General features: G+C 37.9%; 2 protein-coding genes and 1 long non-coding RNA gene across 5 annotated transcripts in view; 1 reads left to right on the top strand and 2 right to left on the bottom strand.

Moving 5' to 3' along the window:
- The window catches only part of LOC134801412 (trithorax group protein osa), a 65,864-nt gene extending 65,505 nt beyond the window's left edge, over positions 1 to 359 (bottom strand). For all 3 annotated transcript variants that reach the window (XM_063773950.1, XM_063773951.1, XM_063773953.1), the window contains exon 1: positions 46 to 359. In XM_063773950.1, coding sequence (XP_063630020.1) covers positions 46 to 86 — 41 coding nt within the window. In that variant the 5' untranslated portion in view covers positions 87 to 359. The remainder of the gene's footprint in view (positions 1 to 45) is intronic.
- Positions 360 to 613: 254 nt separating this feature from the next.
- On the bottom strand, positions 614 to 2,635 carry LOC134801436 (uncharacterized). Its single transcript, XR_010145669.1, has 2 exons — positions 1,710 to 2,635; positions 614 to 1,134 (listed from the first exon to the last, which is right to left on the bottom strand). It is a non-coding gene; the product is annotated as an uncharacterized LOC134801436 (long non-coding RNA).
- A 5,157-nt stretch (positions 2,636 to 7,792) lies between these two features.
- Positions 7,793 to 21,557, top strand: LOC134801649 (zinc finger protein 484-like). Its single transcript, XM_063774267.1, has 11 exons — positions 7,793 to 8,227; positions 8,301 to 8,404; positions 11,048 to 11,195; positions 12,713 to 12,895; positions 13,595 to 13,779; positions 14,404 to 14,494; positions 14,820 to 14,940; positions 15,709 to 15,796; positions 17,804 to 18,053; positions 19,377 to 19,507; positions 19,979 to 21,557. Exons 1-11 carry the CDS (start codon positions 8,120 to 8,122, stop codon positions 20,067 to 20,069), a joined length of 1,500 nt encoding a protein of 499 aa, XP_063630337.1. The 5' UTR covers positions 7,793 to 8,119; the 3' UTR covers positions 20,070 to 21,557.
- Positions 21,558 to 22,467: the final 910 nt, after the last annotated feature.

Below are 22,467 nucleotides of genomic sequence, written 5' to 3'. Positions count from 1 at the left end.
TCGGCACAAGCGCCTCAGCACTGGGCACACGGCTCTGATACTCACGGCCTGGCCGCTCGCAGCGGGTCCGCAGCGCCGGCGTCCATGGCGCGCCCAGGCCCTGGCCGCGGCCGGGCTCCGGGCCGTCGGGCCGTCGGCCGCGCGACGCAACACTCTCCGATCTCACTGGGAACGCGCCGAGATACACCGTCGCACCATCTCGACGACACAGCACATCGACCGCGACGCTTCTAAACGCGTATAAACACTCCGCGAACGGTGTTTTGTTACATCGGTTGACTTTTCTTTGAAAAATCAATATACATTTTCCCAGAGTTTAGAGAATACGGACGAGTCGATGTCCAGCGCAGGTTAGGTGCGTGAAGTTTGCAAGCTTTTTTAGCGCACCGGTGTTACCAACGTTTTTTTGCCCATTTTTTGTTTTGGGTGTTGTGATTTTTTTCTAGTGATTTGTAACACACTTCACACTAGTCTGCAGGGCGTTGGGTCTCGAATAATACTCAAGCGCGCACAGTGGCGCCAAAGTTTCAATAATGTGCTACTACCAGTAAAATGGACTCCTTTTTAGTGTGTATCTTATGGTTAAAATATGTTAAAATAAAACAAGTGTAAATTAAATGTCATGTCATGTTTAAAATAAATAAGGATATTTTAATAACAATTGAAATAAGAACTTTTATTAACGATAATGTAATTATAATAATATGGTGCGGTGTTATCGTTAAGATTAATCATAGAAAAAAAAATCCGTATCAAATAAGTAGTTTTTTTTACAAACACATTTCAAATCACTCATAAAACAAAAATTACAAAATGCATGTAAAAAACGGTCAAGAAAAATAAAATTGGTGTTCGTAACTTGGTCCGCCTCGTCTGTGTAGATCGTGCAAGTCAGGGTTAAGTTGGAGGAGTTGAATCTCACTTTAACCAAAAAAAGTGAAGAGATCACACCTCCACTTTACCCTTCGCTCGCTCAACTTCTTGCGCGTTGTCCTCAGAGTTTGGTGCGGTGAGACGCAGCAACTTCTTGCGGCTCCACGCGTGAGCTGGAAAGATAGATCTGGCAGCATTCCACGTCAAACTGTCTAGATCCCCTGTCCAACTCAGACGTGAAGCCGGCGGTTCTGCTTGAAACTGCAAACATGAGAAATTATTAGACCTTGGCACTATGCAGCGTGTTAGACTGATGTGACAATCGGAGTGAGCGCTCGATTCGAAGCGCGCGCCCGCTATCACCGCTTGAAAAGGTGCGGCTAACGTTCTCTGATAAGAACACCTATTTTTTTTCCTGTCGCGTCAGCGGTCCTACGTAGCTCCATATTAAATGTAATTGCGATTTGATAATTGAAGCATTTAAATTGTAAAATATTATTAATAATACATACATACACTATTTCCAGCACGACAAGACGTGCGGAATGAGCAAACACATGTGCCATTGGACCACCATATGTTGTTACGTAATCGTTTTGTTTTACATTGACACTAATTCCGAGCTTAATTATTTGACTACCATTTCAATGATCATTTTATAAGTACCAACTCGCCGTGAAGAATAACCGGGAACGACCAAATGTTGTACAAATTTGAACGCGGCCACGAGGGTGGAGATATGTATATATTTAACGTGGAAATAAAGTATGTTGCCCACCATAGACAAATATAAGTTAAGAAATATGAAACGACACTTATTACGGAAGCACTGTTACCAGGAGACGCGCAGGACTCCAACCCGTGACACTACACTTAGCTATTCCTGACAGGCAGACGTTACACAGCTTGTACTTGGACAGAGACCGGATCGATCGATGGGCCCATATTTATACTTTTACGATATCTTTGATACGATATCGGGGAATTGACACGAGGTACGAATGTTCACCATGATCGTGATAAGGTTCGATGAATCGAGGGAATCGATTGGTCCTCGCCGTCCGTATCAGTCGCGCAAACACTTCAGTCCACCAATAAGTAAGGTATCGATGATAAGCCTCGTTGCAATAGCTATACGTTATCTATCTAGCGACGATCAGGACTGCGCACGCTATAGCCGGGTCCGTGAGCGGCGCCAGCGGTGGCGCTGTTGTCTAGGTCCGAGTGGGAAGCTGTAGCAAGCAGCGTCCGGGACCAGAGCCGAGAGCCCGCTATCTGCTCACGGCGGCTTCATCGCAATGACTAGTGCCGTGTTTACGCTGGAGATATACGTTTATTACGTTATATCTAACAGTCAACAGATAATTTGCTTACTTTCCTATATAGTCACAAAGTTACATGCAGTACTTCCAAAAGTAATCCCTGGCAACGTTGAATACGTATCACAAAATAAAACCCTTATCTAAAAATATAACCTATCAATAAATTCGGCAGCTATGACTGCTATGAGTCATGCTTTTTGTACTGGACTTTTATCAGTATATGTTCAGTATTAATTGCTGGATTCTAAATATGTATATTCAAAATTGTCGTACTAACCGAAATTTAGCCTTGTTACTAGGATGTGTGGTACGTGGAAGAATTTCGACATGTTAGATAAGGTAGCAAAGACGCGTATCAAACGGTGTCATTTGATAAGGCACGAGGTGCGCGCTTTCTGGGACGCGTTAGACAGGTGTGCTCATTTGCAGGACTTTCTTAGGAAATAGGTATTTATGAGAGAATTACCTGTCATCTAGCATTAGGAATTAACAAATTTGACTTCCCCTTGTATTATTACTTATTTTTTCAAAATTTTATTACTTATGGTATTAACCGGTAATTTAATTATTAAATGCCAGGAGAACGCGAGGAAGATGATGAATTATTAGGTATTAACCACGACAGGTAACGATCATAAATCACAGCCATCCCAAATACAAATGTGTACCGTAACTGAAACAAACGATGCTCATGTTACGACATTGGCTTTTATCTATATATATATATATACATATATATATATATATATATATATATATATATATATATATACATATATATATATATACATATATATATATATATATATATATATATATACCTATGACTTATAGTACTACCGTCGATCTATACGCAAATTATCCTGTTGGCTGTTGGTGTAAAAAATATATCTAATAGGTAAATCAAATCAAACATTACCTAATTAAACTTCTCAGCAAGTCAGCAATAGGTCGGTACATTTTCAACAACTTGTTTGGGATGAATGTATTGTATTTTATGTTTTGTAACATCCCAAAGAGTTTCCAACAAATATATCCTTGCTTTCCTAATCTAGATCTTGGCGAAATCCCTGTCCCCTGTCCCCTGCCTATGTTTCGTATTCCGTATGCAAATTCGACTAACCTACTTTTCTAGGGACTCTAAAATCTTAGATTAAAGGATTAAATGCATCCAGTATTACGATGCTACTGCTACTATACGTGACCAAAATATTCAAATGGTTAAACAAATTTAATTGAAATTTAGTTGGTTTATCGTTAATCGTAATCAATTAATAATATTGTTCAATGAAGCTTTAGACTGTGCTGAAGAAAAGGGTGGCAGAAGTAACGAGTTAGCAAGTTCAGCGCGGGGGTGACGAGCGATGCGCGAGTCTTGGGGGTGGACAGCGCGGCCGCGGGGGTGCGCGGGGCGCGGCGCAGGCTGGAGCCGGGGCAGGGGCCGCCGGGGGCCGCGGCGCCTCGCGGCCGTGAACTGGAACTTCGGAAACTTCTGCCGTATTGTGTTTACATTCAACTTTGTTATGTGGGTTAAAGTTAAGCTAGAGTTCACCGGCATGAAGTGAGCGTATGTGCCGCTCGTTTTGCTCAATTGCAAAGTTGACTCAAGTTTGGAAAATCGATTTCCATCTTATGTTTATCAAATGTTTCAAGGTTTCCTGCTTTGACCTGCTTCAGGGCCCGTTCGAGGCATCGAGGTAAAAAGACAGGCTCGTCGACTATCCGATATATGGTTTTAGAAATTTTGACATTGCTAAAGTAATAAGTAATAAATATATGTTTTTGTGATAATAGATCGATCGCAACGTCGGGCCGTGCTCGTTGACATCACCATCCCCCATGATGAGAATCTCGTGAAAGCCGAGAAGGACAAGTCCAGTAAGTACCTAGACTTGGCTCACGAGATAACCGCCATTGATGTGGGATGTTGATTCGACGATCATTGTCCCGATAGTCGTTTCAGTAAACGGTCTATAGCGAAGGTCTCGACTAACACCTTGAGAGACTCTCGCTAGGTGGTTGGATCAAGGGTCAGATGCAGAAGGCGGTGATCTTGGACACGGCGCGGATAGTCCGCCGGTTCCTCTCTCTGCAGCCCTGACCACCGGTAGCTTGGGCCTTGCCCCGCTGCTGGCGGCACCCTGGGTTAGGTTTTTTATAATGTGTTTATGTTAATTTTTATTGTTTTGTAAGTGTTTTTATATTTTACTTTTATATTCATATTATAAATAACCTAACTTAAGATGAGAAATAAATAAAGAGAATAATAATATATGTTTTAAAATGAATCACCGCCTAAACCCACGAAATATCAGGAGTAGGTGCGGCTGCAGTATCGATGACCTGCGCTATCAGTGATACCGCCACACCTGAACCTATATTTCAGTTTCCTTATCATATGAACAGGTCTTGATATTTTATCACAATATTGGATTCGAATGACATTGTTTGGTGGTTTGTTGTAATAAAGATTTATTTTAAATTAAACCAAGTACTTTGGTTTTTTTTCTAATCAGATCAGACATATGGACCAGCCTATTTTGATTAAAATTATGTGAACATACATGCTTAGAGTCCGTGCGGAAAGAGAAGAGTAGAATGTCTTATATCCCATATATTTCTCTTCTCTTTCCGCACAGACTCTACATAGTAATATGTGTTGTGTTATAGTATGTTCTTACATGCGATACAACATTCGTGTGTGTTCAAAATAGTCATAACATTACTAGTATTACTACTTAACCAACATAAACTAAGATAAGTATAAGCACCTAAAAAGTATTAATTATAAAACATGAACAAAGGCACTTTCTGAAGGTACCATCACATATCACGCTCCGCGATTGTTGAGCCATTTAGGGTCCTAGCTAAATTGGTTGTTCAATACTTACGCTATGGAATTTTCAATTTAGCTAGAACTCTAAATGACATAACAATCACGGAGCGTGACTGTACCTTCACTTACAAGCCAGTTCACCTAATTAACAAACAAAATTATCATCGTCTTCGTCTCTTTTTCTACAGCTGCAGATTTCCATATTATTGAAAAATCACCCGGTTCGAGCTTAATAATATCCTGAATAACTGGACTGAACTGACACCTAGAGGCACTACCGCCAACATAAAAAAAAAACCGGCCAAGTGCGAGTCGGACTCGCAAACGAAGGGTTCCGTACCATTATCTATAAAAACGGTCACCCATCCAAGTACTGACGTTGCTGACCCCGCCCGACGTTGCTTAAATTAACTTCGGTCAAAAATCACGTTTGTTGTATGGGAGCCCCACTTAAATCTTTATTTTATTCTGTTTTTAGTATTTGTTGTTATAGCGGCAACAGAAATACATCATCTGTGAAAATTTCAACTGTCTAGCTATCACGGTTGTTCGTGAGATACAGCCTGGTGACAGACAGACGGACGGACAGACGGACAGCGGAGTCTTAGTAATAGGGTCCCGTTTTACCCTTTGGGTACGGAACCCTAAAAACGTTATCTGCCTCGCTGTCGCTCGAATATCCAAGAGAAATATTTATTCAATTTAGACGAATTTATGTCAAAATGTGATTAAGAAAGATGTGAAGTCACGTAAATAATTGTAACTTTGTAATTTTTGAGTCCGAGTCATCACGCTCAAAGTTATACTAAATTTATGAAATAATACTAAAGTAAAACTCTTTAATACTATATGTAGGTATACTTACCTATGTTTTTTCTAAATTAATTACTAGGTACCTGCTGTCTTTTTCGATAAGTAGTTCCATGAAAGCAAATAAAACAGCCGACGTAACTGCGTTGGTGCACTTATAATAATCTAAGTTTGCTATATATGTACATAGGTAAGTATATAAGTAAATGGTATGGTAATATAGCTTAATATATACTATGTTGCCATAATCAGTTTCCATGTCTTAAGTCATTTTCCAGATTTGTAAGTTAGTGCAACGTCACCGGCCTAGTCTGAAATGAATGGATGGTGTAAATATTACAATACAAATACATTTCATACATTGATTACAAACTTTCTAGAAATAGGTGTAATGGGGCCCAGAGACAGATTACCAGTTCGCCGGACGATATCAGTCTCATCACATCAGCCTGTGAGTTGAACGCAAAAGGTGACAGTTCCGAACAACTGACATCAGGCTGATATCGTCCGGCGAACTTGGGCCCCTTAACTATGAACACCAAAAAAAATTGGTCCATATTCTAATTTTCTTTTATCGATATTTCGAATATGTAGGTGGCTAGAATTATGAGAATCGAGCGTTGGTATCACATCACCACATCAGTCACAGAGGTACCTTGCCCTTATCTCGTTTTACACTTTATTTGTTGAAGGCGCACGATAAAGATAAAGATAAGTGGTAGTCGACGCCTTTATCGCCTACTATCGTGCAAAATGCTTGCTTCAAGAACTTACACCATAGTACCTACTTTGTTCTAATAATTATTGCACAGGTCCATGTGAAGGCTAAATTAATAATAACCATAATGATGGTGGTGGTGATGATGATGATGATGAATTAAGTAATTTATAGGTTTATTTTTACCAATTTTAAGCCGCAAGTGCCGCAACAGTTAATTAAAGTACTAAATTTACTCTGGTGCTTTGGAATAAAATTATGACTTCTAGAACGCTGTAACTAACGATCTAAACGCTTCTACAAATTTTAGACAGCTTTGTCTTCATTTGGGAAAAAAATAAGACACATTTTTTTTGTTACTGAACATATACCTACTTATCACGCATAGGAATACCTATGTATTGTAATACAGATGATAAAAAATAATCTTATCTAATCTACCTTTAAGTACTCAGTTTGATGCGAAAACGAACACATTCAATAAATATAAAACAAAAAAAGATGTTCGATGGTATGGTAACCGTATATGTTAATACACAAACCGTAAACCAAATGAAATAAATGTATTTACATACAACATTACTAACATGATTATGTAGTATAGTAACATTAGTAAATAAACACCTAATTCGACGTTTAAAATAACACTTGCACTGCACGGGCTATCAAAATCGCTGCAGACTTTTCTTGGTCTAACTCTATCTCTTCTTCATTATATCATACATCGTGATCTAAAGACATAGACAGCCTTTATTGGTAATGATAAATTACAGAGGTCACAACTTATAATTATAAATAAGACATTAGTTTATATCTTTATCGATATAAGTCTGTAACTTTAGGTATTTAAAAAAAAAGTAAACAAAATCTACTCTCAAATGGCTTCTTAAGCCAGTTGAGGGTAGATGAAAACAATATTACATGATCAAATAATGTAGGTTAAAGTCAGTGTCGTTCAGTGACAGATCCAGTTGGTTTTGTATTTGGTTGGTTAATCAATAAATGTTATAACTACCTGAAAATTTAAGATACAGAGAATAAGTAGCATTGAACTGATTTTAAAAAGTTTGAAATTTATAAGTATTTATTTCGGGTTAGCAAAAAAATATATATTAAACCATCAAACATGTGTTTAACTTTATTTAAGACTTCTAATTCATTTTATATTATAATTATCTCTGGTTCGATATTCATATATTATCTTGTTCTAAATAAGTTTGAAATTTATTTGTGTTAGATTTATAAGCGAAAACAGAAATAATGTCTTGAACATTTTGTTATCCAAGTTGAACTTCACAAACATTCTGTTCATTAATCAAAAGTTTGGCGCAGCGTCCCATCGTCGCGCCGCCATCTCTACTTTATATATCTAACTATAGCATCAATAAAATATGAATAGGTACGCTCGTTAGAAGTGTGGGTCTCGATTAATACTCCTACGTACGATGGCAACATCGGCCTTTGAAGGTCAATATTTGACAAATGGCCGTGCAAGACAATCTGTCACTTTCTTTTCGAAGGAATAAACATTGCGAGCCGTTTATATTTTTATATTAAACAATGGACGAAATATGTAGATTATGTTGCTCTACAAAATTCGTAAACAATCATTTATTTGACGAAGAGAACGCTTTGTACTTAAAAATGTCTCTTTTCTTGCCGATAAAGGTAAATAGTTTGGGTCGGTTCGTGTTATTTTTATGTGTATGTTAATGTTTAACCTGTGAGCTGTGATGTGCAGGTGGTGCGGAGCGACCGGTTGCCGCAGCGCGTGTGCGACCGCTGCAGCTGCAGGGTCAACGACCTGTACCAGTTCTGCAATGAAACCATCGAGGTGCAGCATAGGTAAGTGCAGTTCTGCTACAGAATGCTCATTTATTACTGTCATTCTTTAGGTACAGCCATATCCCTCTGGAACTAGTATCTTAATGTTGGGTCAGTTCCTTATCTGACACATACCTCATATTTTTTGTAGAATTAAATGGCTTTCTGCATCAAAGCCAGCTTTTCTATTATCCAAACTGCATTAAGAATATTAATTTATTGGTCTTAAGGTTTAAGTAATTTTAATTGAATGATTTGAGAGCATGAAACCTAAAAACATTATTTTAACACTTGTAGCATAGTTGCATAAGCTGGAGTTCCTACGTCTGAATTCTGGTAAGAGAATTTATTTGTCTGGCGGGCATACATATTTGTTCCTGACTTATAGATGAGTTCTGTATATTATGTACCTACCAACAACACAAGCCTTATTGAGTTAACTGTGGGAGTAGTTTGGTTAGTGTAATATTGTCCCATATATTTTTTTGAAATATTTGCAATTGAAAAAAAAAGGCCAAGACTAAAAGTAGTCCATTCATAGCTTACCAGCGGTTCTCAATATGTTTTTTTGTTTCTTTCATTTCTGTTTTATTGCAACTCCTTGTAGAATGGAGTTCCTTATGTACTGAGATAACAACTTTATGTCCTTCGAGAACCTCTGGCTAAAATTATAAATACAGCAGTAAAACTGTCGCTATCATATTTAAATTTAAACTTATTAGCCTACACTACTGTTTTAGTCTGTATGTCTCATTATATGGAATAAATGATATGATATGATATGATATGATATTTATAGTTATTGATCTTGCCATTATTATAACTGTTCTCATTATAGTCATTATGAAAATTCATAACATGTTTCTGTGAAGAATGTAATATGTTACCTAGATTACTCTTGATAGTGCCTTTAACTGTCCATTTTATGTAAAATTTACTTAACACCATTTCAATTTTTTTTATTAATTTTCAGTAATTATTTTTCATAAACAAGTTATGATAAAAAAATATTTGATACATGCTTTTATTGTCAACTGAACTTTTTTTAAATCAACCTATGAAGCAGGAGGTCGTGTGTTCGAATCCTGGTAAGGGCATTTATTTGTGTGTTTATCACAAATGCATATTTGTCTGCATATATAAGTATTTATATGTATCTATATATATAGTGTAGTGCATAATTATTTTCCATTGTATTTTCATGTAAACATATGAGTATTGGTACAAAAAGTACTGAGGTTGGCTGAAGTAGCATGACAAATACGAATGTTTCCGAGAAAAAACGATGGAAAACAATTATGCACTACATCTGTATATTATACATATACATATATCGTCTTCTAGTCCCCAAAACACAAGCCTTATTGAGCTTACAGTGGGACTACGTTCATTTGTAAGAAATGGAATGAAAAGAAAGCATTTATTTCGGATACAAATACATCCATAACCATATTATGTTAGTAGTAACTAGTAACTAACTGGTGTTAGTAGAAAGTATAAGTAATTAAAATTACAATTGACATGCATAAGTAAGATTATCCATATAATATTTTATTTACTTATTTTATTTTAACTTTTTTTCACCAATTGTAACAAGCTCTAATTGAAAGAGTTGAATTGTTTGTCCTCTAGCCAGAGACCTATAAAAAGGTTTTCTCAAGCATCTGATCATTCCGGGGTAAAAAGATCGTACTCCATGTTATATTATAAGCGGTCTGTATGCGAAAATTTCCACGCCAAATTAGTTAAGTTGTTGTTGCATGATAAAGAAACAAACATAAACATCCACATATAGCGATGATGAGAATCATAGACAAACCTCCTTTTACTTACATCCATGTAGGCAAGCTTATTTATAATATAACTGATAAATAACAGAGGGTTTCAACAATAAGCAGGCAGGTTTGAATAATTGTATAATTTAAAATTAGTATTATCTAGTAAGTAAGTAGGCAGGTACTCGTAACTGTCTGGAATGTAAATTGTCTGTATTTATAATGCCTAATCAACCGATAGTCAATAAGTCAATATACAGTTTAATGGCGGGCGTGTTTACTTTAGAACTAACTATAATTACATTGTTTTTAAGGCCCAAAGTCCCAGTCCCAAAGTTGACTGGGCTCCGACCTATCTAACAAAAACCGGACAAGTGCGAGTCGGACTCGCCCACCGAGTGTTCCGTACTTTTTAGTATTTGTTATAGCGGCAACAGAAATACATCATCTGTGAAAATTTTATCTGTCTAGCTATCACGATTCGTGAGATACAGCCTGGTGACAGACGGACGGACGGACGGACAGCGGAGTCTTAGTAATAGGGTCCCGTTTTACCCTTTGGGTACGGAACCCTAAAAACTGCCAATTTCGGGACCCACCTCTTGGTCGTCTTAAAAAGGGGGCAAAAAATATTATTGATAATGCACAGATAGCCCGATCGGTCGGAATGTCTTATGTTTCAGGGCCCACTCAATATTCGATCTACTCAACCCATAATTTGGGAAATGCTGTTTTAAGGTCTCCATAGTTATTTTCGTTTGATCGTATCAGAATATTGTTTCTCAAGGGTCCTACAGTATAAGTACGTCGATTAATACAATAAGTAAACAGTTTTAAACGAATGCAAGTTACATAAATAAAAGTTTGAAATATGTAACTCATGTTTCAGGCTACGCGCCATCTTGCAATCTTCTGGTCTACCAGTGGACGACATCGACCTGACGCTCGTCAAGGACAGCTCTCGCTGCGAGGCATCCACGCAGACCGAGCCCCTCACCCCGCCGCCGCGAACACCCCCCAACCCCCCTGTCAAACAGGTAAGAGACCGCCTTTATCGATAAGCCTGCTGGTGGACGACCTAATGACTCCACGTAGAGCCAGCCTCTCCCCCCACAGGGTTTCACAGGTAAGAAATAGTTCAAATAGTACATTGTGCAACGTGGGGGATAAGTGAGATTTTGTGAGGTCTATAATAGGGTATTATACTGTATTTAAAATAAATTATTTTACACCATGCATGAAATAAAGCACCAGATAATTATTAGAAAAACACAGATAGGAGTTATTATTAAACACAAGCTCTATTTAATAAATCGGATAGAAGTATAAAAAGTAGGTGAGTTGACCGTGACGTCATGATGTAATGTTTCATATAAATTCCATATTAGCCATGGTATAATAATATACTCCGCCTGGTACTCCATTCCGAGATTCGCGTATGACCTAACTGACACGCGCCTACGTCATCATGCTGTTTACAGGTTCTCAAACTTTGAAATGTGGGAGAATTTTAACCAACGGTGAAAATTATTTTAACGGCATTAATTTTAAGTTATTTATGTAGAAACATAGTAAAATAAAACAAATCTAATGTATTAAATTAAACTTTATTTATCTATACAAGACAAACGTTTAAAAAACTAATTCACAGTTACACATTAATTACCAAGCTTACGACGTGAAAAGTTTGGAAAACACTGCGACTGCTGACACTGAGCGAGAAGGAAATAACAATTAACACGCGTTCGACAAGGATGACGGTCAGGGCATGAGGTTATCTAGATCCGAATTGTCAAATGTCCACAGCGCTATCCTGTGTTGCCAGTAGTATAAACAGAATTACCCGAAAGTCTGAAATTTCTTTCGTGAATCGGAAGATATTGCTAACGAGTAATTAAAATTGACGTGTTATTGTAAAATTTAAGCTAAAATACATATAAATGAAAATTATAAAATTATAAAGAAATATTTTAACTTATTAACCATAGGTATAATGTACCCATGTAACATGTTATGTTGAAATAAAGTGGCAATGTTATTGTGACGTAATCGCGTGTCACTCTGGGAATGGAAGACCATGTTTTATTAGACCATGATATTAGCAAATCGTTTTGACAGTTCTAAAAAAGTAACTGATTTGACTAGTAGGAAAATACCCTATTATAATATAATAATATTATAATATAATAATATTATAATATTATATTATCATATAATAGGGTATTTTCCTACTAGTCAAAATAGCCTTTGAATGCGTCCAAGTATTATTGATTGTAATAGAGATAAAGTCTCAGAAACAAGTGTTTTGTAAATATTCCATGTTTGATAAAAGCGTTTTATACACGCTGACTGTACTTTTCTTTCGACCTGTCAAATATTACTCATCAAGACAATTCAGATAAACCCAACACAATTAGTTTGCGTTGTTTTATCACAGAGTTCCTATGGCCACCACCTGTCTCCATTATCAGATCAGCTCGATGGTATCATAATATTGCTTTACCATTTGTCCAGGTTGATTTAAGATATTCCTATAATATTGATATTGCAACAGGAGCCAGAGCTGGAAACGCAAGTGAAGGTGGAGGCAGATGAGCACGTGTATGAGGACGGCGCGTGCGTGCCCTCGGACAACAGCGACGACCTGTCGCTGGTCAGCCTGAAGAAGAAGAAGAGAGTCAAGCAGGAGCTCCAGGGCGCCGAAAAACGGGGGCGGAAACGGAAGAAACAACTGAAGGTATCATTATCAATGGCCTTTTGAGTCTATTACATATTTGATGTTGTACAAAGTGTCAGAGAGACGTTTTCAAAGGCAATGCGAGAGCGGCAAACGCGACTGTGAGGGCCAGTTGCACCAACCACATTTGACAGACATCAACGTGACAACGTCACCCGGCGCGCCCCGGAGCTTTACTATGAAGCTTTCCATACATAAAAATTTTGCGAACTCTTTAACGATACGAACAGTTTGGTGCAACTGACCCTAAGTCTGACAATTTCTTACTAATGCCCCGTTCACATCTATTCCAGATATTCCAGTATCATTCCAGTCCAGTGATCAAATCCAGCACTGAATTGAATCGAATCGTTTACATTAATTCTAGTCATTTTCATCATCCAGTGAATTTATGGAGACTGTTGCCGAAAAAACAATACGTTTTCACTATTTAATGTTTGATCCAGCACTGGACTGGAATTATTATATTCCATTGCCGGTTCACATAATTCCAGCAGCATTCTAGCACTGGATTCGATCACTGGACTGGAATGCCACTGACACCGGGCATACCTCAAGGTATAATTGGTTAGTAATTTTAGCTACATTTCGTTTGTGGCCACGGTTTCATTTTTGCGATTATGGTTACGGAGCTCTAAAAAAATTGTGTGCAATAATACATTCTGTGATTTTTATAATAAAATATGATATTTTCTCCAGGAGTGGAACCTGTTGATGGGCCAGCTGCCGCCCGAGTTGTCCCTCGAGCCGGTGGTGGTGAAACAGGAGCCGCAGGATATAGCGGGGGATCTTCTGGTCAAGCGTGAGCCGGACGACGACAAGTTCGACTGCTGCATCTGCTTCGCGCAGTGCTGCAGTCGCGGGGAGATGCTGCAACATTACAGGTTTGTTGTGTTTTATTCAACCTTTAGTTTATTTTATTTAGTTATTTTATATTCAAAATTAATTACTTATCTAACTTTGGAACCGGGCTTAACATTCTCAAATAAAAATACACCTTTAGGTATACTCTGTTAATGTTGGGTTTATTTATACTTATTGAATAATTAGGTACACTGTGGGTTCAATTTTGTAGTCGTTTATAGAATTGAAAATAAGATAGAATTTTTTTTTATCACTACGCGATTTCGGGATATGTTTTATATTAAAAATTGTGTACCACGATTACCATACCTATTCATTTTATGAATTACAGCTAAAGGTTAAAACTGCTCGATGGCAGGTGTGTCGTCATCTAGGAAACATGACAATGGTCAAGCGTGAGCCGGGAAGTCCCCGTATACCTGTACAAGTACAAAGTCAAGTTTTGAATTTTTATAGAAATAAACGACAGTACCAAATTCAGAAATACGAAAATTGGCGGGTGTCTAGGATAAAGGTTTATTTTTATTGCATATTAGTAACAGATTGTTTGATATTGTCGAAGTGAGATCCAAGCTGAGGAGGGAGAGTAGTATTCTGTGTTGGGGTGGTGTAGTTGACTTGTGTCTCCTGGTGTGTGTGTGCAGGCAGCACGGCGCGGCGGCGGGGCGGGAGGCGGCGCCGGCGGCTCCGCCCGCGCCCGGCAGCAGGCCGCTGCGCTGCCCGAGGTGCTCCAAGGTATACACCAACACTATTACAACACTAATGGTCCTTATTCTTTTCCCCACCTCTGGGGACGTACCCGGTTAACTCTGGGAAAATAAACTTAAAATTATAATTTCTTGAACACTATATGAAGCATCGGATAGAATATTTATACTGTTTGTTAGTACTTATCAAATAAATTCAATAACCCTAATATAATAACCCTAGTAGCTAACATGTATCTAAAGCACTATAGCTTTAGATACATAAATCTAGGTTTTAAAACAAATTTTTAACTTTAATTTCATTTACACCTAATTAGTATTAAAATAAATTCAATTAGTGTTCCGCTGTACAGATAATGGAGGCGGACGCGTGGGCGGCGCACTGGCTGCGACACTGGGAGAGAGACCGCCGACCGTACCGCTGTGCGCGCTGTGAGAAGACCTTCCGCGACCACCACCAGATACTCAAACATGGTAACACTTTACCTATCTTTATTGTATGGCAACACCAAAATCTTGTAGTAACTAGAACGGAAATAAGCTCGAAAACAGTGGCTTAGTAAATGCTAAAATTCATTCATTTATGTCAGCGGTCGGCAACCTTTTAGCAGCCAAGGGCCACATAACAGTTAACGAAGTGGACGCGGGCCGCACTTTGTTAATATTTATGACTTTGTCAGACATTGTCATTTGTCAATATTACATACAAAATAGCCAGGGAGGCTCGCGGGCCGCAAGTGAGAGGTTCGCGGGCCGCATGAGGCCCGCGGGCCGCTAGTTGCCGACCGCTGATTTATGTCATCAATAAGATGTCAATTTTGAGAAAATATTGTGTCCCCAACTTTGTCAGCTAAACGAGATAGCGATGTACAGTCAAGGAATTTGACTTATGTACCATTTCGTTTCTTGTCACAGTGATAAGAAAATCGTTAGAGATCTTATATTATTGTCAGTTTATCATTGTTGTTACACTGTTGTGACAATTATTGATAAAAAATGGAATAACTATATCCTGTATTTTCTTCCAATTAGAAATTGTATAACTTCAAAAGTAGTGGTAACTTTTTATTCACATTATATCTGAGTAACTGTGCACTGAATTATAGTGATGTTTACATATTATTGTACCGCAATAGCATTTAGGGAAAAAAGTTAATTACCACTGCTTTTGAGGATATAAAATTTCTAATTTGAAAAAAACGGGGTATAGCTGAGGTAAATTGGATGTTTGTGTGATTTTAGGCCTGACGCACAAGGGCGAGGCGGAGGGCGAGACGCCGGGCAAGCGCTTCGTGTGCGACCTGTGCCCCGAAGGCTTCGTCTATATGAGGTACGATTTATATACATACTAGACGGGCCCGCAGCTCCGCTCGCGTAAATGAAATAAAGAGTTTGTCTTATGTTTAGTTAAATACCGACATTATTATGTGTCCCTGCCAGGGTTTATAACTGTGATAAGGATTTCTTATTTGTCAAGTAGGTAGCCGTTATTTGGATAACTTAATTCGAAAATTTCTTATAACTTACGTAGGTATTTATTTAAAACCTATTACTTATTGTTGTAAGCCTAGTTGCAAAAACGTTCATTAGATTACTTATTTTCCGCTTTAAGCCACGAATATGGACGACCACCACCCATAAATCGCCTTTTCATACAAACGTAGGTAGTCCCCATTTCCCTTTCTGGATCTTAACATTACTACGGCTAAGGTGACGCAACGATCCAAAGGACTCACCTGGCCTCCGATACCAGATCACGTCATTCTCACGTCACGTTTATTCTCACATGTAGATAATAGATTTAAACAGTTTTTTCTTAGCATACGTGCGTTGTATTCGAGATATGTGTCAAAAACTTTTTTAGAAATTTGTAAGGCGCCATCTCTCTTCTTCGCTCGTTTTTTATCCCGTTCTGGTTTTTCAATTTTATATATATGATACCTTCTAGGGAGAGTTAAAAACACACAATAGTACATTGTAGGAGAGGACGGAAAACCGCTAAAAGATGGACGAGTCGTTTGAGGGCCGACACGTTAGTGGAGGCCCTCAAATAATACGAGTCCATCTTTAGCGTTTCCGGCCGAGGCATTACATAGTGCTTTTCACGACTACTGCGAGGAAATAAGAAAACATTTGCATAACTATACTTACTTAAGTACTAGCCCGCGATTTCTCTGGTAGCAAATTACTAGCCTCTGCCTGTGCTGTCTCTTGAATTTCGGTAGGCGACAGCGTAAGAATATTATTTTCTTCACTAGAAGAACTCATTTTTATAGCGAGCGTAGATAAGTGTTTCTTGTATGTTTTAGTCAAACACAATTTACACTATCCAATTCAGTAAGTATTTTCGATCCCGCCTTTTTTACTTTTTTTATCACTTTTAAGAGGCGTTTTTCTGTTATTTGCTTCAAACCGACTCTAAACTTAGAAGCGTTTTTGCTAAAAAAAAACACAAACAGCTACAAAAGTAAAAAACGCCTTAAGCGTGAACTGAATGGTGGCTTAAAGGACTCGCATCCAGGCCATAATTGTAAAAAAAAAAAAAAAAAAAAATGAACTGAATGGATAATTGTTAAAAAAAATGAACTGAATGGTTTTGACATTTCTTTTTTTTTTAAACAAGAAATGGCCCTATAAATAACCTAATTTTATTTTTGAAGGAAAAAGTTGCGCAAAAAAGACCTTTTATTGATTTTTATGTTTTAAATGATACTCATTGCTGTAGCGAACCGTCGCCAATGACAGATGATGATAACAATGAAACATTATAGTAGTGGTGGTTCAGGTGCTACAGCTATTGCCTACTTTCCAGCTTGGTTTTAGACCATATATTGCCACATTTCCGAACAGTGGTGTGAAAAATAATTTAATTCGTTCCCAAAATTGAGGTACGTCCGTGCATACATATTTGGAGCATTTGATAAAGGACTAGTAAAAAATGCGTAAAATTTTGAAGGAGGGAGGCGAACTGTGTCGGGGAACTCTCGCGTTTTGTACAAACAATGAAAATTAAAAAATAACAATGAAATTATATCGCGGTAGACCCGTTTGTGTAATTAAATAATTAATGCATAATAGTAGGAGATCCCATATATGGTCGACCTTCACCAATCTGTCTGACGGATGAAACTATGAAAATATGAAAGAAAATATGTTCCAGAAAATGTTTTTCAAAAATTTATTAAAAATTGCCTTGACCATATTTCTTTAGGCAACCCTATTTATTTATGTTCTGGAACACATTTTCTTTCATATTTTCATCCGTCAGACAGATTGGTGAAGGTCGACCATATATGTGGGATCTCCTACTATAAGTTTTTAATATAAATATGGTCAGGTACCTGCTGGCGCACCGCACGCGCGCGCATCCGGAGGCGGCGGCGCGCGCGCTGGCGCTGCGCTGCGCCACCTGCGCAAGAGAGTTCGCGCACCTCAACTCGCTGCGGAGACACCTCCGGGCCCACAGCGGGGAGAGGAACTTCCTGTGCTCGGTGTGCGGGAAGGCGCTCTCCTCGAGGGAGCATCTCAAGTTCCATCTACGGATACACGCCGGTTATAAGCCGAATGTGTGCGGGACCTGTGGAAAGGTGAGCTTAAACTTCTATGTACGGATGTAGTGCGTAATTATTTTTCCATCATATTTTCACAGAAACGTACGAACGTGTTGTGGTATTTCGGTCAGTCTCGGTACAAAAATTACTGATGTCGACTGAAGTAGCATGACGAATACGAACGTTTCCGAAAAAATACGATGAAAAACAATTATGCCCTACATCTGTATGAGAGTTCGCGCATCTCTTTACGAAGACATTTACACACACAAAAAAAATTTTTTTCGTACGAACGAAATAAGTTTCAATGGAAAGTATACAACTTGTACAACATGAATCAACTAGGTTGCCTATCTTTTTCCGGTCACTATTATGTGGTTGCCATGTTTAAAAGAGGTAATTTTATATCGATAGTTTAGTTAGTTTAGTTTATTTATTTCATAATGATAAATGATAGTATAAATTATTCTTACGCTAATCTATATGAATTTACATTGATAGAGAGAGAGATAGATAATTTCACTCATCTGTCTGACGCTTGAACTATACATCAAAATGATGGTAATTTTATTGCAAATACAACGGTATAAGGTTGCCTGCGAAAATCCGGTCACATATAAGGGTTGCCAGGCTTATAAAATAAGAAGGGAAGACTTTTAGCGATAACTCATAAACGGCTTAACTAATCAAGTTTATTTTAGTACACATAATAGTGTCCGGAAAAAGATAGGCAACCTAGTTGATTCATGTTGTACAAGTTGTATACTTTCCATTGAAACTTATTTCGTTCGTCAGACAAATTGATGAAATTTGACGAAAAAAATTTTTTTTTCAAAAATGTATTAATAACAGCCTTGACCATATTTCTTTAGGCAACCCTATTTATGTATGTTCTGGAACATATTTTATAGTTTCATCCGTCAGACGTATTGGTGAAGGTCGACCATATATCTCGGATCTCCTACTATTAAGAGCCAACAGGAGTGGTCATTCCTCCATACAAACGTACTCCACGTTTTTCTCCGTGGTTATTGAAGCTAGAGCAATGAGTTGTTCAACACAGATTCTTGTAAACCTAATATGTGTGAAACATACGGCAAAGTAAATACTAACTGTCACCATATATAACAATTCTATAAATAAGATAAATACAAACTAACTTATTAAATTAACTAAAATTAAAAATAAGTTAAAGTTAATCCTAAAATAAAAGTAAACTTACCTATAAAAAGACCTAATTATAAAAAGAATAAATAAATTTTCAACAACTAACGAAAAGTCTAGAATGTGAATGAATGAAATTTCATTCTATAAAACCAAACACTGGCGTTTTATAAAATGCATCATTTCTCGTTGCAGGGATTCGTGAAGAAATGCAACTTGACACTACACGAGCGCGTGCACTCCGGGGAGAAGCCCCACGTGTGCAGCCACTGCGGGAAGGCGTTCAGCCAGCGCTCCACACTGGTCATACACGAGCGGTACCACAGGTAAGAGACCACGCTTCACGCTCGGCTGCACCCGTACTAATCGTTCTCATCGCACTTGCTCGTAAAAGGTGTTATTACACGTTCCGACGATGCGGTCCGTAAATTCTAAATTTCAACCTAGGATTGTAATGTACTTTTTCATCACACTTGCTAAGCGATGTGGTCTGTAAAACCTAAATTTCGACCTAGGGCTGTAACGTACGTACGAAGGCAGAAGTTTTTTTTTCTCACTCTCTGTGGTCGCTCCCTCATGACTGAGGATCGTGGTCGTCGGTGGACGTGGATGCTCCACACCTGGTTATTATGATACGTTTACGTTTCGGATGTAGGCCAGAGTACGGCAGAACAAACGCGCGAATTGAAATTGAAAACTTTATTTCAGACATATTATCCATATCATTGGTTAGCAACAATATAACAAAACAAAACAATAAAGACAAAGTGCGAGCGTAATGTACGTGTTGTCGACAGCGGCGCGCGGCCCTACGTGTGCGCGCTGTGCGGGCGCGGCTTCGTGGCCAAGGGGCTGCTCTCCATGCATCTCAAGACCACCTGCATCTAGCACACACACTACACTACACGCCACACGCCGCACGCCACACGCCACACGCCACACGCCACACGCCACGCCATCTGACGGCGATTTGTTCAAGATAACCAGCTGACTGACTGAACAAAACTAGACACCAAAGATACATTGATTAACATGTGTAAAAGTGGTAAAATCTAACACAATTTCGTGCTTCGAATTTGACAGGTAAACTAGATGGCGCTGTACAGCTCCATACATTTTGTGGTAGGTAACTCTGATTGTCAAAAGTTTGGCAATTCAGTGTGACCGCAAAACATATGGCGCAGTACAGCGCCATCTATGGATGCTAAACTAAGGGGACGTTTTTTTCTTACAGTTTACCACTCTATTAAAATCAATTCTCTTTGCTTGACACATTGTACAGTTAAGTGTAAAAATATGGACGTAGACAACTTACTCAAAAATAGGGATGTAACGATACCGATATATCGGCCGATACAATCGGCAGGCCGATATATCGGCATCGCCGATTTAAATTCAGCCGGTATTACAGTTTGAAAAGCGCGCGAAACAAATGACGTTGCTAATAATTTGAATAAACTTTGTTATAAAAAATATAACAAAACAAAAATATGTCCCATGTAATATTTAAAACTTACGCATTTTGAACACATATTAACTCACGTTTATAGACAGGTCTATCGCGAATTTATTTTATTACCTTCCTTTACCGACGTTTCGACACAGGTTTCACTGGTCGTGGTCGCGGCTAACTGATCTATAAATGACCGTCTATAAATGTGAATATGTCCCATAGTTCTTAATTCACTGACTAAGAGCATTTTGAGCATGATTTGTGCACCCATATTTTTACACTTGACTGTAGTAGAGTCAGCAATCTGACCGTCGTTCTATTATCTGAGATATAACTATATAAGATATAAAACAGCTATTTCTCCTCCGCTCCTCTATTTCATGTATCCGATAAGGTGGGTAAACAATGTAAATATTCAGACGCATCTGGCAAGCTTCAGTTGGTTAAGAGTGATTGGACCGGTGTTCCAAAAATGTGAACTTGTCCTTTAATTAAATAATATAATTGATTTTAGGCGTGGGTCTCCCATGTGGCAGTTATATCTCAATTTTTTATGTGTCGTTTTCAAGCAAAATGTACCACATTTGTCGCTTGCTATAAGGACGCTCTGACAGGTTTTTCGTATAAAGATACAAGCAAGTTACGTCCTTATGGTAAGCGACAAAGTCGTACCTTTTGCTTGAAAACGTCACATATTTTCGTGGTTAATTTGGTATGATGGTTCCAAAGCCGTGTGTGGCTATTATAATATTTAATATTAACAGTGATGTAGTGTGTAAGTGTGTCAATGCATATCAATCTTATATTCATTTAACTGCACGCTACAAATAATATAGAGTTAATAAACCCTTTTTACACGGAATGAAAGTTTAATGAAAATTTTAATATTTTCGATATGTGTTGACACAATCCTGACAATGTTCCTTGAGGTACAGTCAGCAGCAATAGTTGCTAAGCGGGCGAGGTGTTCAAAATGATCTTGACGCGAGAATAAGAGTGCGTCAAGGTAATTTTGAACACCTCGCCGGCTTGGCAACTTCTGCTGCTGATTGTACCAACTTAGATAAAAGTACCCATAAACTCTGGAATCTACAGACAGGCCAATTTATTGGCGTAACCAAAGGCAATCACAAAATAAAAAAGATAACAGTCTTGTTTATGTTTGTGGTGGTACACGGGAATTAATAATTATTGCGCACTTTTATTCGTTAAATTAGTTTTATTTTATTTCAACAATTGAATTTGCTCGGTTCAAGCAAGATTGTTGAGTCTGTAGGTTTGTTAATGATCGCAACCGTTTGTTAGATTTAGATAAGATGAAAAAATAGCTTACGGTCCAAAAGTGGACCCTAGTCTGGTTTTATCGTTTGCGACTGTTTTCACATGATAAGAAAAATAACTAGACACGTAAAACTACATGTTTGAATATAAATTGATGAATGAATGATAATAACAACTAAAATTGAATATCGTTTTGTAAATACTGTAAAAAATAATTGTGATATTACTATTTTTATGTGTGATATAATTAAGGGCCCAATCCAGGAGCAGCTAAATACAAATATAAAGAATGTAAATTATTTTAAGATTTTGCTAATTAGGTGTTTATGGACTTTCCTGAATTGGTAATAAGAAACTGCTGCGTTCTAAGGACAAGTCAGGAAAGGGCCTAATGAATTATTTACCACCAAAAGTGATGTTACACTTCTCTTGCTGTTCATGTAGCATTTTTATTTTAGACAAATGAATTATGGTTTTACGGTTTGTGGTACCTTTCCTTTTACTGTAATTTTTATTGTACAACATGCCTTTTATTTAGAAGTTTTATCCATT

The sequence above is a fragment of the Cydia splendana genome, chromosome 22 (assembly GCF_910591565.1).
Source record: "Cydia splendana chromosome 22, ilCydSple1.2, whole genome shotgun sequence".
Taxonomy (NCBI): Eukaryota; Metazoa; Arthropoda; class Insecta; order Lepidoptera; family Tortricidae; genus Cydia; species Cydia splendana.
Note: the sequence above shows the minus strand (reverse complement) of the source record. Positions and strands in the feature narration are given on the sequence as shown.